Source organism: Oncorhynchus mykiss, chromosome 2 (genome assembly GCF_057628025.1).
Source record: "Oncorhynchus mykiss isolate SJ-2025 chromosome 2, ASM5762802v1, whole genome shotgun sequence".
Classification (NCBI taxonomy): Eukaryota; Metazoa; Chordata; class Actinopteri; order Salmoniformes; family Salmonidae; genus Oncorhynchus; species Oncorhynchus mykiss.
In genome coordinates, this window is record NC_143023.1 from 42,611,953 (window position 1) to 42,627,058 (window position 15,106).

General features: G+C 43.1%; 1 protein-coding gene and 1 non-coding gene across 2 annotated transcripts; one reads left to right on the forward strand and one right to left on the reverse strand.

The window, feature by feature from the left end:
- Positions 1-212: 212 nt before the first annotated feature.
- On the reverse strand, positions 213-3,559 carry LOC110490160 (uncharacterized). The gene is made up of 2 exons (XR_016486705.1): positions 3,365-3,559; positions 213-2,549 (listed from the first exon to the last, which is right to left on the reverse strand). It is a non-coding gene; the product is annotated as an uncharacterized LOC110490160 (transcript).
- Positions 3,560-10,236: 6,677 nt separating this feature from the next.
- LOC110490166 (alpha-N-acetylgalactosaminidase) lies at positions 10,237-14,897 on the forward strand. Its single transcript, XM_021563389.3, has 9 exons — positions 10,237-10,438; positions 10,864-11,020; positions 11,434-11,574; positions 11,871-12,082; positions 12,280-12,374; positions 13,001-13,162; positions 13,559-13,756; positions 13,998-14,138; positions 14,326-14,897. Exons 2-9 carry the CDS (start codon positions 10,866-10,868, stop codon positions 14,548-14,550), a joined length of 1,329 nt encoding a protein of 442 aa, XP_021419064.1. The 5' UTR covers positions 10,237-10,438; positions 10,864-10,865; the 3' UTR covers positions 14,551-14,897.
- Positions 14,898-15,106: the final 209 nt, after the last annotated feature.

Consider the following 15,106-nt stretch of genomic DNA (forward strand, 5'->3'; position numbering starts at 1 on the left):
GTGGATTGAGATGCAGCCCAAGCAAAAACATATCTCTAGATTAAACAGATTTTTGATGGGGATTTTTTATTATGTACATTAATCGACTCTTAAGGATTAAACACTTGCTAGTTTGATTTTCAGGTTGTATAATATCTAACCTTTTTTATTCCAAGAGAATTGTTTTAAATATTTGTTTAATTACCATAATGTAGTATATTACCAGATGCTGATGCTTTGCATTTCCATTTATTCATTAATATATTTTCCACAGGTCATGCCACAGCTGCCGCTCAGGTCAGTGTCCCAACTGGTAAGGACCTGACCAGAACTCGTGGTCAGGCCACGCTGCTGTGTCTGATCAACAACTTCTACCCTGATCAGGTCACTGTGAGTTGGACAATGGATGGGAAGGGTGTCTCCGGAGAACAACAGGACAGCCAGTCTATACTTATTCCTGATAGGACTTACAGTACAAGCAGCACTGTTACTTTACCCCACTCTACCTGGGAGTCTGGAGAGAAGTACGTCTCTGCCAGGTCCAGCATTGAGCCAGAGGGAACCCATCTGAGGAACCAGTGTGTGATGGAGGAGTTTATCTCTGTACTTTCGTGAAGTATAGACATACAGCTGGTGGTTTCCCTTCTGCTTCTCAATAGAATGGTTCTGTTACTGTAGCTATAAGTGCATTTGATTACTTAGACTACAACTAACAATGTTTCACTTCAGTAGGCTATTTGAGAAGTGTAATTACTTTTTCATCTGAAAATGACATTTATTAAGAGGCATTTCTCTATTTTCACTTACAGTCAATTAAAACGTTAACAAATTAATGAATCATTACAATCTATGATGAAATGAAATGGTATAAGTTTTGCTTGACAATAAGCATTTCATAAAAATAAAGAAAAATGCCTGAGCATGACTTTTTGATCGGTTGTTTGATTAGCTTATCGAGACAAGTGGGAGTGCTGGCATGAAACAGGTTATACTGCATTGCTCATGATTGCAACACATACCACAAAGCCACAAAATCATATCTCATTCTCCTGTTGGATGCTCTATCAAAAAAGATCGGCCATAGAAAAGATATAAGCCACCGGCATCTGCAATCCAATGTTGACAAAGTGCCACTTACCCATCCCCAACGCTCCTAAAACCATCCCTGCTGTAGTCCCTATCGTACCTGCCCATGTGGACCACCCCACTGCCACTGATGCGGTGGCCCCAACAGACACCCCTGCTGCCCCTACCACCCCTAACAGTGCCCCTGAGGTCCCTCCCGCTCCCAGCACTACAGGGGAAGAGACACTCACTACTATCAGAATGACCACTGCCAACCCAGCTGATCCTACTATAACCTTCCCCTTATCTTCCCCCCTGCCCAAAGGGCCTCCTATGGTGGCCCCTAAGCCTAGCTGACATAGCTTTGACACAAAGAATCCTGCGCCCAAGGCCTCTAGAGAAGATCTGTGGTTCATCTGGGTGCTAATGTTCGCTCTTGATATATCCTGACCAACCCTGCGCATTTTGATAGAATCCGACACCACTTCCTGACGTGCGTGCACAGTGAGCACTGCTATGGCAAACGTGGCAAACATTCCCATACACCCTGCGAACATCCAGAAGTAAAAATTTGATGATTTCATGAAAATGAAGGACATGAACAGGACCAAAGCTAAAAGGACCACAAACACAAACCGGTAGTCCCCGAATCCAAACACCCCAAATCCTGCTGTGACCATGGCGGTCATAGTCATGGGTATCCCTGAAAACGCCAGGAAATCCACGTATTTCACCACCACTTTGTTGATCTGCTCTTGAATGGTCTTTTGCTCATTTACCTCCTCCATCCATTCTCTCCTCTTTCTCTCCATCTCATTTCTCTCTCTGCGCTGTGCCTCCCACTTTGCTCTATGCTCCAGGCCCTCTGTCCTCTGTCCTTCCTTGTCCAATGTGACAATCCCCTGCTCAATCTCCACTGTCACTCCTCTTCACCTCCCTCACCTCCATCTCTCTCAGCTCTCTCTCCCTGGCCTCCAGAGAGCTCTGTCCCAGGCGGACACAGGACTCTTCTTGTCTCCATATGAACTTGAGAAGGAAGTGCAAAGCAGGTTTGAGCAGGGTGAATATGCTCAGTGCCCAGAGAAGTCCCACCATCCCTGAGCCCACCACGACTGCCTCAATGATGACTCCAAGTGTTGCTCCACTGGCTGTGGTCCCGAAAGCGCCAGCCAATCCAACTGCGATCCACACAACCACAGATTCTGCCTGGGATGCTCCACCACCACTGCTCCTGGCACCCAGCAATACGGAAGCCATAGCCGCTGCGAATATGACCCCAGCCACCATTGAAGTCATGACTGTGGTTAGTGCCGTTGCTCCCAGGAGGGTACCCAGCCCCAAGGGCCCCACAGTCTGGACGCCGTCAGACACATGCTTAAGCAGGGCCCCTGAGGTCATCACTGACATAGCCTCATTCACTGGCTCCTCAGTGGCCCCCAGCACACAGCCTCCCACCACTCCCAGGACAAAGCCCAGAACTGCTTCCAACATGGGGCTCCTGGCCTCTGAAACAAAGCAGGAAAAGGGAGGGTCACTGACAAAAACACTGGATGTGGTATAACAGTTTTGTGATATAGTTTCTATATATTGCCTGAAGATGTGTAATAAGTAAATATTGATGAAAAAGTAAGTAAAGAGATCCAATCATCCCTGATGTTTAATTGTTAAGTGGTTGGCAATTTGAGTACATGAATCATATTCTTCTATTGTACTTACAGTATTGACAGTATTTATACTGTAGGCCTATGTATTTGTATTGTACCATGCAACTGAATGAAACCACCATTTGTCACTTCAACCGTGAAGTGCCTGTAGCAAGTGACTGTCAACAGACTTGCTGATCAGGTTTAACCAGCAGAACTGCCATGCATGGTGCCATGATATTTACTGTATACGTTGTTCACATTGCTCACATGGTTCCAACACTTACAATACTAGGATTTAGCTAATGTTCAAGCACTTTACTGAATATACTGCATATGTCCCAATGACTTCTCTCTGAAGCAGCAAAGTTGTTCTCCAATACTTGTTTGCTATAAGATGTCACAAAATAAGTGCATGGTCAACATTATTCACAGTGTGCTGTCTGCACATGTATGTCAAGACAAAACAAGAGTTTCCATCTCATTGATAAATAGAATAATTTACATATTGCGAGGTGCAGTACTTAATGGCAAACATGTCAACTCAAAACCACCTATCAAACTATTTGCCTCATGTGAAAAGGTTGTTGCACACTACCTTAAACAGCATAGGGAAATCCTTCACCACCACCCCCATTATATGAAATTAAAGGTTCAGTAAAATGCAGACGACTTACTCAGCGTTGATGGAACCATGATGATACAGGAAGCTCGGCGTACAGTAGATGAGTTCCCTCTTCTTCCAGCGATTACAGTGCAGCCTCTCCACCAGCCCTTTGCCTCAGGTGAGACTCTAGCTCTGTCTGTGTGTGATACAGGTGAAGTACTCCTCTGCTCCCTATCTGAGAGACTGACTGGAACAGGATATACCCACTAACTGTTCCACAAATTCTCCCATCATTCTGTTCATATTAATCTCCAGGATCTCTACTACATCAAATTACTATCAACACTCACATGAGCATCGATGTTCTTCCTTTATCTGGCATCTGCCATGACTCCTCCCTGTCCCTGTCCTGTCATTCATCCACACCCTACTGGTGTGTGAAGGTAAAATAAGATAAAGATATAGTAGTAATGTATTCATCTTTATTCATCAATGGCTTTCTTTCGTAAGTGTAATAGAGTTCAAGTGCCCTTGCAGTTGTCTAAATGGGTTTGAATAAAAGAAGGCAGCTCAAATGACAAAATATTTGTCATTGTATGAGTACATTTTGACCAATTAGACTCAGAAATAGTTTTTCAGGGACCATGATCAGAGTGACATCCAGTGACATCCAATATGGATGGTTGTAAACAGTATATTTCCAGTCCACCCAGCTGACCCCAGTTCAGTTGTTAGTAGTTCTGCTGCTCCCAGCACCATAGCCCCGAATGCCACTAAAGCCAAGGCAGCTGACTATGTTCTCCTCATCCAAGCAAACTCTAGTATTGGCAAGGCTAGCGTTCGCACCAGAGCTGTAATTACTTTGCTCAATGTCACTGTTAGGTCTCCCAAAATGGTGGCAATCATTGACCCAAAAACTGCCAGCCCAAGTCCCATCTATGAATGTTGTTTCCCTACGACCATAACAACTGCTTCTAGAGACACCCCCGATGCCCCAGCCATGCCCATCAGCAAACCTATCGCTCCCAAGGGATGAGTCTCCTTCATGGCCGACCAGTGACATATCCACCTATATGTTGTTGAGCACCACAACCATCATAAGATATATACTCACCCAGCCAGCTGTCTGCCTCCATGGAGGTAACTGAAACTGCCCCCAGAACAGAGCCAACTGCCCCAACTAGCATCACTGCAGTATGAACCCGTGTGTCATGGATGTTTAAAACTGAGGGTGACTGCCTTCCTTAGGAACTCAGTCCGAACAGGAATCCTGCCAAACCGTCAACTGTCCACACAGGGCTCAATTCCCTGCACCTGTACTTGGTTTCCCCAAGATAATCTCTGCCAAAAAGGTCAGATGACCAGCTGTAGGTAACAGAAAAATGCCTGCTAAAGGAATGGAAGGCAGGATACCCCCAGCAGTGCCACTGCCAGCCAAACTCCTATATGCATAGTCATGAATGTCACAGCCATGAATAACAGCAACAGTCCAATCTGAGTAGTTGTCGTTGGCCTCTTTATTTGCTGTCTCAAGGGAAGGAAGGAGAAGCTGAGAATCAGTCCCATGACACAAAGCCCTTTTGGTCCCACTGTCATCAAAGTAGATTCTAGTACTGCTCCCCCTATTCTGGATCCCCATTGCAATTTACCAGACCAGTTAAACCCCTCTCTACAGCTGATCCGACTCTTGTTCTCGTGACCAGTAACATAGCTCCAGTTCCAAAGATAATGCCACATGAGATGGATAAAAAGACCATCTAAGTACTAGGAAGCCCAACAGTGTAACCAGTCCAGAAAATTGCCATGCAATAATCACTTCCACAGTCTTCATGGCTTTCGCTGCTGCCATGATCAGAGCATAAGTACCTAGGCCTGTGCTCAGCCCGATGTGATATTACCTCTGTATTGATAGAAGCAACATAAGTATCAGCAATATGTGGCTAAAGCCTCTCTCTCTCTCACAGTTGTTTCATACCTGAATGAAAATTAGTAAGAAAAGCAAATTAAGCCTTACCCATCTGTGGCAGTCTGTAAGAAGATACAGACAGCTACTAACAACCTGTAAAAAAACAGGCCTACAGCAAGAATAAAGTGCTGTTCTCAATTGATTCCAGTTGGCTAGACAGTGAGGAGACAGTGCAGACTTCATCAGAGTGCAACGCATGCTGAACGCGGAACAAGAGAGAGCTCAGTTTGCTGTTTTGAATGTTTCTGAAAAGGTTTTTCCTTGAAAAAAACGATTCTCTTTCCCAGGACACTGCCATACCATAAAGTCTGAAGAGCTGATGCTTGGTGAAGCAGCTAGCCTAGCTGCTAGCTATCAAGCTAGCCATGTTTCCTTGACAGTTTGAACACAGCCCGCTACCGTGGATAGTCCCAGACTTGTGGCTGTTTGAATCCCTGCTGTTTGTTGCTGTTTCCATCGGCCCTGCGAGCTGTGCTGGCTGGAATTGCGTGGAGTACCAGTGTTAGTCTACGTTACTACCATCATGCCGCCCAAAGTTAAAGAAGGTTGGAGTAATAGAGGGGACTGTGCTTCGCTATCACAGGTGAGTGATGTTTTAAATCAACAAAAATATGTCTACAAACAATTGTTACAGCAACAGGAAAATAGCTGTCACGTGTTGCTCGCCCTTGTTTCCCCCTAACTGGAGACCGGACCATTTTGTGTTTATTTATTTTGAGTTTGCAGAGATCTTTATTCTACATCTACTATATTTATTGGCATGCATTATTTTAGCCTGTGCTTTCCTTGGTTGTGTGTGTCTCCTAATTGTAGTGTCCTCCCATTTGGCTGGTCTCCATGGGGATCGGCACACCCCTAATTTACACACCTGAGCCTAATGCCCTCAACGAGCCATGTTCCCTGTACAAAAAGGTGCTCCCAGCTCACTTCAGCCCTTCTTCTGATGTTGAGAACAACCATTATTACCGAGGCTGTTGCTGCCATGCCACTGCTAGACGACCGCAACAGAGCCATGCTGTCACCTAGAGGGGCGATGGAGGACAGAGCCGAATGAAGAGTGTTACGATGCACAAAGCCCAGACGGTCTTTCCTGAACTGAGTGAATGAAGATTAAGTGCTACAGAGAGAATGCTGGCCCCTCACCCCTGCTCTGGTCTTTGTGCCAGTGGCGAGGCAGCATGTACCAATGACGGAGTAATGTGACGGGCAATCTACCCCCTAAAAATATATATATATATATATATATATATATATATATATATACAGGTGGACACCCAATGGATGGACAATGCACGGTGGCGGTGCCCATTTTTGTTCTACCTTAGCAGCAGCCAGGATTTAATTATAGGACTGAGTGTTTGTGTGGGCCGTTTGTGTGCTGAATTTTTGTAAAACCCTGAGGCCTCAAGTAAAGCGAATCTGAACTCTTATTAAACATTGTCTGTGTGTTGACCTGGGATCGTACTTATCTTTGTCCAAATACTGCTGGGCTCAACTTACAAAATAATGGATGATCTGATCAGATAGGTCCAAGACCTAAGAACAGTTCAGAATTCTCCCAGGACGAGGTGCATGTCCTGAAAGAGACTTGCAGCAAGATGACATCAGCACCATCTGTGAATCATTATTACAGACTTGTCTAGAGGGACAATCCAGGGGGAATAACACTGTTACCAGACTCTCCACAGGTCTGGAAAACCTGTAACCAGCCCAGGTGACAGACCCAGGCCACTAGTTGTCAGGTTCAAGGACAAGATGGTTGTTCTGGAGAGATGCAAGAAGTTGAGAGGAACCATCTTCCTCAATTCAGATGTGCAGAAAGAACTTATCCCAGCTATGAAAGTTGCCAGAGATCATGAGGACATTGCTTACAACTGCTACCTCATTGTCCACCTTCCCTCTCAAAAGCCTTGGAGGAGTGACAGCCAAACTTCTGGGTCAGTAGCTTCAGCACATCACACACACCAACTGACACCAAGTCCCTGATTGACTGACTGTATAAGCTCAACAATGTTTTTTTTTTTGGCGAGCTACCTAAGGGCTAAGAATAATCCATATTAATATATGTAGCTTTAGAAATAAGGTTCATGAAATCAATAACTTGCTAACATTGGATAACATTCACACAATGGCCATCTCTGAAACTTTCTTAATTCATTTTATATAGCAGAAGCAATACAAGGACATAACATATACAGGAAAGACAATAATTCTTATGGGGAGGTCTTGCTGTATATGTTAAGATACATATTCCTGTAATGCTTAGAGGACCTTCTGTTGAAGTGTTGTGGTTGCAAGTTCACCTGCCTCATCTAAAGCCTTTTGTTTTGGGGTGCTACTATAGGCTGTCAAGTGTTAAGTCAGTATTTGGACCAGTTCCCATTGGCTGTAGTGACCATAACATTGTGGCAATAACAAGAAAAGCCAAAGGGTGGGCCTAAAGTAATTTATAAGAGATTTTACAAAATGTCTTTGTTGAAGATGCAAATCATTAATGTTGGTCTAATGTGTATGAGGAAGGGAATCCAGATGCAGCACTGGGGGTATTTGTAAGCCAAGATAAATGACATAAACAAATGGAAAAAATACTTTGGAGTACCTTAAATTATATCAAGGGCAGAAAACCCAATTTAAGCTCCAATGTTCATTGAAGTTGATGGTTCATTTATAACAAAACCTTCTGATATTGCCAATTATTTCAATGACTTTCAAGAGTAAAGTAGAAAAACTCAAGTGAAATGACAACATTGAAAAGTGAACCCTCATAATGAAAGGGAAGGATTGCTGTTTTGATTTTGGTCAAGTCCATGTGGGAGAGGTGGTAGGCTATTGTTATCATTAATAACAATCAGCCACCAGGAATAGACAACCTTGATGGGAAACTATAGAGAATGGTAGCAGACTGTATTGCCCCCCTCTCCCTATTTGCTGTATCTTTAACCAAAGCCAAAAGGAGTGTGTTTGTCCACAGTTGTGAAAGGAAGCTAAACTAATTCCAATGTCTAAAAGCTGCCCAATCAGTTTGCTGCCTGTTCTTAGTAAACTGATGAAGAGAATTGTATTATCAACTGGAGTACAAAATCGAAAAGCCCCAACAGTATCATTTTTGGCTTTAATAAAACAAAAAAGGAAATGAAAGTTTGGCTGCTGCCTGATGTCCCAGTCATCCATCCCTCTGGAGCAAGATGGAAACGAAAGAGAGGAGATCCATCATGAATCCAGTACATCAAGGGAGTTTAATTATGCTAGTATTATAAATTGATAGTCAGTAATGGAGTTAATCGGTTCCTGTCTGTCCTCACCGCTCTCTCGCGTTCCTTTGACTTAAACTTTATGGCCAATGTTAGCAGGGCTCAAGACTAACCTTTTTCATCACCATCCCAATGTTTTTTTTATATGCCATATTGGGTCTACCCTAGAACCTATAGGTCATTCATAGTGATTTAATGTTAATTATCCTACAGTATAGCTGTCAAACATAACTGGCGTTTAGCCGATATTTATGTAATTAAAAGTCTGTTTGGCTATATTTTCTGTTGCCTCCATGTCAGCATCGGTGTGGACATGAGGCTGTAGCCAATACACAACCTAGGCTGCACTATTACATTTAGGCTAATTATTTATATACGCTACATTTATGCTAAAGATGCTCTTTTTTGAGGCATTTTTGGGGGGAATTTCTGGCTCAGTTGACAGCCCATTTAGGCCTGTCTATTTCAGTAGTAATCTACTCTTAAGGGTCAAAAATGACCCGCCACTTTGTTTAACATTAGAGAGAACCCCATAAATGATCTTGAATCAGTTATAGAACCCATTGCCCTTTATGGTTGTGAAGTCAAGGGTCCACTCACCAACCAAGAATTCACAAACACTAAATTGAGACGGCATGCAGAAATCTGCAAAAACATCCTCCCTGTACAACGTAAAACACCAAATAATGCACACAGAGCAGAATTATGTCGATACCCGCTAATGATCCAAATCCAGAAAAGAGCTGTTAAATTCTACAACCACCTAAAATGAAGTGATTCCCAAACCTTTAATAACAAAGCCATGACCTACAGAGAGATTAACTTAGAGAAGAATCCCCTAAGAAAGCTGGTCCTGGAGCTCTGTTCACAAACACAAACAGACCCCACAGAGCACCAGGACAGCAACAGAAACACATTTAGACCCAACCAAATCATGAGAAAACAAAAATATACATACTTGACAAATTGGAAGGAATTTACAAAAAGACAGCGCAAACTGGAATGCTATTTGGACCTAAATAGAGAGAGAATAGAGCAGAATACCTGACCACTGTGACTGACCCAAAATGAAGGAAAGCTTTGACTATATACATGCTCAGTGAGCATAGCCTTGCTATTGAGAGAGGCCGCCGTAGGCAGACAAGGCTCTCAAGAGAAGACAGGCTATGTGCACACAAAATGAGGTGGAAACTAAGCTGCCCTTCCAAACCTCCTGCCAAATGTATGACCATATCAGAGACTCATATTTTCCTCAGATTACAAAGACCCACAAAGAATTTGAAAACAAATCCAATTTTGATAAACTCCCAAATGTATTGGGTGAAATACCACAGTTTGCCATCACAGCAGCAAGATTTGTGACCTGTTGCCAAAAGAAAAGGGCAACCAGTGAAGAAAGAACACCATTGTAAATACAACCCATATTTACATTATGTTTATTTATTTTCCCTTTTGTACTGTAACTATTTGCACATCGTTATAACTGTGCATAGCCATACTATGATATTTGAAATGTCTCTGTTCTTCTGATACTTTTGTGAGTGTAATGTTTACTGTTAATATTTTATTTATTTCACTTTTGCTTTATCTACTGTATTTCACTTGCTTTGGAAATGTAAAAATGTGTTTCCCATGCCAATAAAGCCCATTGAATTATATGGTGTGATTAGAATCACTCATGTTTCAGTCATGATCCTGCAAAAAATGTGTGAAGCAGCATTCTTAGTTCAATTGCTGTGTGCTGCTAAACTAGTAGCCAGCAATCCCTCCACCTCTGGTTACCATGTGACAGAGATAAGTCACATGACCAAGGCTCTGCGTACAGGAAATAGAGACCAGCAAGAGAAAATAGAAAGAAAGTAGCGACAGTGAGGAATTTGCACCAATAAAGTGGGTTTACTGACTGCAAAAGTGAAACGTTGAGCAGGTATAGTACCCCAATTTAGTTTTGTAATATCATTTGTAATACAACATTATTGAAAAAGGACTTATTTCCTTTTACTGCTTCTATTGTTGTTGATCTGGTTCTTGATTGACCAGAATCTTGCAGGCTTCATAATCTGTTATTATGGTATGTAATAAACAACCCATGTGCAGACTCAGGGCAAAGTGCTTTCTGGCTAAACAGTTTTTTCACTTTCCCAGTTAACCAAGATCAGCATTATAGACACCAAGATCAGTATTGTAGACACCACAAATATGATCCGTGCATCAAATCTGGGTGGTGCTTTCAGTTTATCTTTGCTGGGCAATACAATTTGTTGTTTGTTTTGCAGAGTTTGTTCTGCGACCTAAATATAAACATCTAGGATAAACCTTACAGTTGCTTTGCATATCACTATTTCTCCTCAGAGATGAAGCTGTTGCCAGTGATTTCCCTCCTGGCATTAACCTCAGCTACCTCTGCTTTGGACAATGGTTTGATGAGGACCCCACCCATGGGATGGATGTCCTGGGAGCGTTTTCGCTGTAATATCGACTGTGAGAATGATCCCAAGAACTGCATCAGGTACATAATGGTAGACATATTTATGTGCAGTTTTACAGACTGACTCTGCAGTCACTCCTATTGTAGAGCTATTAACCTCATCCCCAGGCTAATTGCAACCGCATATCAGGTAGCTTCCCTGTATACAGATTAAGATTAGTCTTGGACTAATAAGCACTTTCAATCGAGAATCTCTTTTGAACATCATTTTTTGTCTATAACTAGGCTTAATCTGTGTCCGATAAACTGGCCAATAGAGTATAACTCGACAGATAGTGACCAAGTTGGTAGACGAGACTATTTAGGTGTATATAGGCCTGGGTTACTTGTAGATTAATTTTCTTCTCATAGTGACTGATATTAATAGGATGCTGGACATTTTACATCAAATAATATAATGGCATGAATATGAATAAATTAATATCTCCCTACAGTGAGAATCTCTTCAGAGACATGGCAGACAGACTGGCTGAGGATGGGTGGAAAGAGATGGGATATGATCATGTCATGATAGATGACTGTTGGTCCTCCATGCTCCGGGATAAAGATGGACGGCTGCAGCCCGACCCACAAAGGTTAGCCTCTCTCTGACCCTTCTCCTAACTCTCTGCATCTTTGACTTTCTTCCTTATTTCCTGGCCTTCTACCTCTTCCTTACCCTCTCCATCTTTGCAGTTCCTCTTCTTCCCATTCAACCTTAATTAAAGACTGTAAATCTGGTGTACTGTAACTGTGCTGCTTGTAATGAATACCTTAGCATGGGTTAATAAAGTATATTGACTTGAGTTTAAGGTCTTACCTACTACAACATTATAAAAGGACAATATTAGGTATGAGACCCAAGACTTCACTGCCATCTCTCTAACCCCAGGTTCCCTGGGGGCATTGCCAAGCTGGCGAGGTACCTCCATGACCGCGGCCTGAAGCTGGGCATCTATGGGGACCTGGGCACACACACCTGTGGAGGGTACCCTGGCACCACGCTGGACAAGATTGATACTGATGCCCAGACGTTCGCTAGTTGGGGTGTGGACTTCCTGAAGTTGGATGGCTGTTACTCCAATGAAGAGGAGCAACAGAAGGGTGAGTGAATCTTGAGGGGGAACTGTAACTGTACATTGGGAGTTACTATATAGAGTGTATCACCATTGGTGGTCCTTTGGGTAGACTGGCATGGTAGTATTTAAAGAGATGGGTGCAAGAGAGGGTAGAGGGAAATAGACTCAGAGGGGGATAGTGTGGATTTCTATTGACGCGTACTATGTTCTTCTGTCATACAGGTTACCCTCTCATGTCCAAGGCTTTGAATGCAACAGGCCGTCCAATTGGCTACTCCTGTAGTTGGCCAGCCTATCGGGGTGGACTCCCTCCCAGTGTATGTTTCATTATGCTACCGGTGACACAATAACAGAAATAAGGGACCACGCATGCCCCCTGGCGACGGGTTTGAGCCCAGGCTCGGCAGATTGTCGGTCCTCTTCCTCTCTGTCTCCCTAGCCTTTGGTTCCTACTGTGCTGTCATGAAAATAATAAAATACAGAAGGAGATCAAAACAAAAATAAGGGTTAGTGAATGTGTTGCAAAGATTTTTAGTTTTACAATAACAATTATGGCTTGGAGGAAAAGGTAATGGATGACCTTCTCTTTGAATAATGCTTCATTCATTGTCATATTTTCACTGATTATATTCGGGTTTTTTTCTCGCATGAGCTACTTTTGCATAGTTACAGGTATTCCGTGACAGCACTGCTGTAGTTAAATGAGAAACTGTTGCTCCTTCACGTTTGATCCATCACTCAGATCATTCTTGATCAGAGGTGTTTGATGATTGTTTTTTTCCCCCTGAAGAATCAGGATGTCTTCCAAAGACAGGCAGGCAACAGTATCAAATCTAATATCTTCATAACATTTGTACCCTTTTGGAAACTAATCAAGGTGTATGTAAATACATTTGTATTGCTCACAAACACTCATACAGTCCATATCTCTTTTTTTCTTCAGGTGAATTACACTCTGCTGGGGGAAATCTGTAACCTGTGGCGTAACTATGATGACATTCAGGACTCGTGGGACAGTGTACAAGACATTACAGACTGGTTCTTTGACAACCAGGAGATACTGCAGCCTGAAGCCGGCCCTGGACGCTGGAACGATCCTGACATGGTCTGTCTGCTATCTTTCCTATGTCCGACCATTGTCTGTCCCTTACTTACACCAATCCCTCTGTCCTTCTTTCTGTGCTCTCCTCTCTGTTCATGTCTAATACTGTACTCTCCTCAGAATTGAATTGGTAGGGTTTTCACCCTATTTCTTACTTTGGTCTGTATCTTACATTTATTGAAGCCTGTATACATTACTTGCTGAGTGTCGTGGTATTGCTACGTGTCACTCTTACCCTGTCCACCTCTCTTGTCAATATTCACCTTGTTCCTGCATTTGGAAGGGACTAGGAGTCACTCTCGCTCACATTGTTTTATTTATTTAATATGTTATTTGTTCCACCATCAGTATTGTTTTACAAGTCATTAACCTTACATATTTATAATTTTTCTCTCCCAGCTGATCATAGGAAACTTTGGCCTCAGTGTGGACCAATCACGCTCTCAGATGGCTCTTTGGGCGATCATGGCTGCACCTCTCATTATGTCCAACAACCTTCGAACCCTAAGCAGTGAGGCCAGGGCCATCCTGCAGAACGGTGCCGCCATCGCCATCAACCAGGACCCGATGGGCGTCCAGGGAAGACGCTTGCTACAGGTGACCCTCAATGACAAAATTACACATTAGTTTATGATTCCGGCAGTATGAAATTCACTTCATTCAGACAGTTGGGAGACAGGCAAGTAGGAGAACAGTAGGAAGTGGATTGAACCCTGGTCTCCAATTGGGAGTGGAGTATGTGACTGACAGGGAGCATTACTACTAGACCACGGTCTCTGCACCAAATTCACTGTTTACTCTCCTTTTCTTTGTCTGTATGTCACTCTCTTTTTTTCAGGAGAGGAGTCAGATTGAAGTGTACTGGCGGCCCCTCTCCCAGTCAGCCAGTGCTCTGGTGTTCCTCAGCCGTCGCCAGGACATGCCCTATCGCTACCACACCTCCCTGGCCAAGTTAAACTACACAGCAGGCAGCTACGAGGTGTGCTCCTCTTTCCTGGTTCCATTCCTAGTTCTCTCCAACCACTTTGTAGCGCATGATGACTCTATTTCCTCCAGCGTATGATGACTGTATTCTATTCCTGTTGAGGGAAGTGGAAGTTTGAGCTGTGTTTTTGTAAGTGACACAGTATTGTACCTCTTAATTTGTACTCTTCTATATCTTTCAGGCTTATGACGTATTCACTGGGAAAACATTGAGTGGACTGTCTGCCGCCACAGAGTTCACCGTCTCCATCAACCCCTCAGGAGTCGTCATGTGGTACGTCTATCCCAAAATGCACTACGAGCATCCGCAGGATGATGGTAGATACCCCTACTTCCGACAGAAATACAGGATGTCCTCCTCGCTCCGCTTCCACAAGCCGAGGGTTGTGCCTCCTAGTCTGCTCTGAGGGGACGTGAAGTAAGCAAGCAGGAGGGCGAATCTGTTGTTTTAAGAAGTCCTCCATAAATCCAGATCCAATCAAAGATATTTGAATCAGGAAGAATATGGATATTTTTTTTGCGCTGTTGTGTTTTAACCCATATGTAATCTTGGCAACCCAGAACTTAAATCGTGCGCCAGCTACTTGGCTAAGGTCTTGGGGTAGCCGAAAGAGAAAAGATACTAGAACCAGTGGCGGAAACAGGTCGGCAGCTTCATCACCGTCTCTGTCTGCAACATTTTATGTTATGTGTGTCTGCCCACGAGAGATTAAACCATGTGTAATGTTTGAACATTTATAAAAAGTAGATTTTGTATTTTGTTGTGTGACTTTATTCTAACGGGAAGGAGCGGTTCATATCTTGCCTATGTTTAAAAAAAATAATAATAATAAAAAAGTGGTGCAATAAGGTGCAGAATTGAGACTGCATAGAGTAAGAAGATGAACAAAACATGCCATTTAAGACTTCAATGTTTGCACTTTCAGTCATGCAATAGTGCATATGGTTTGGATCTGTGTCAAA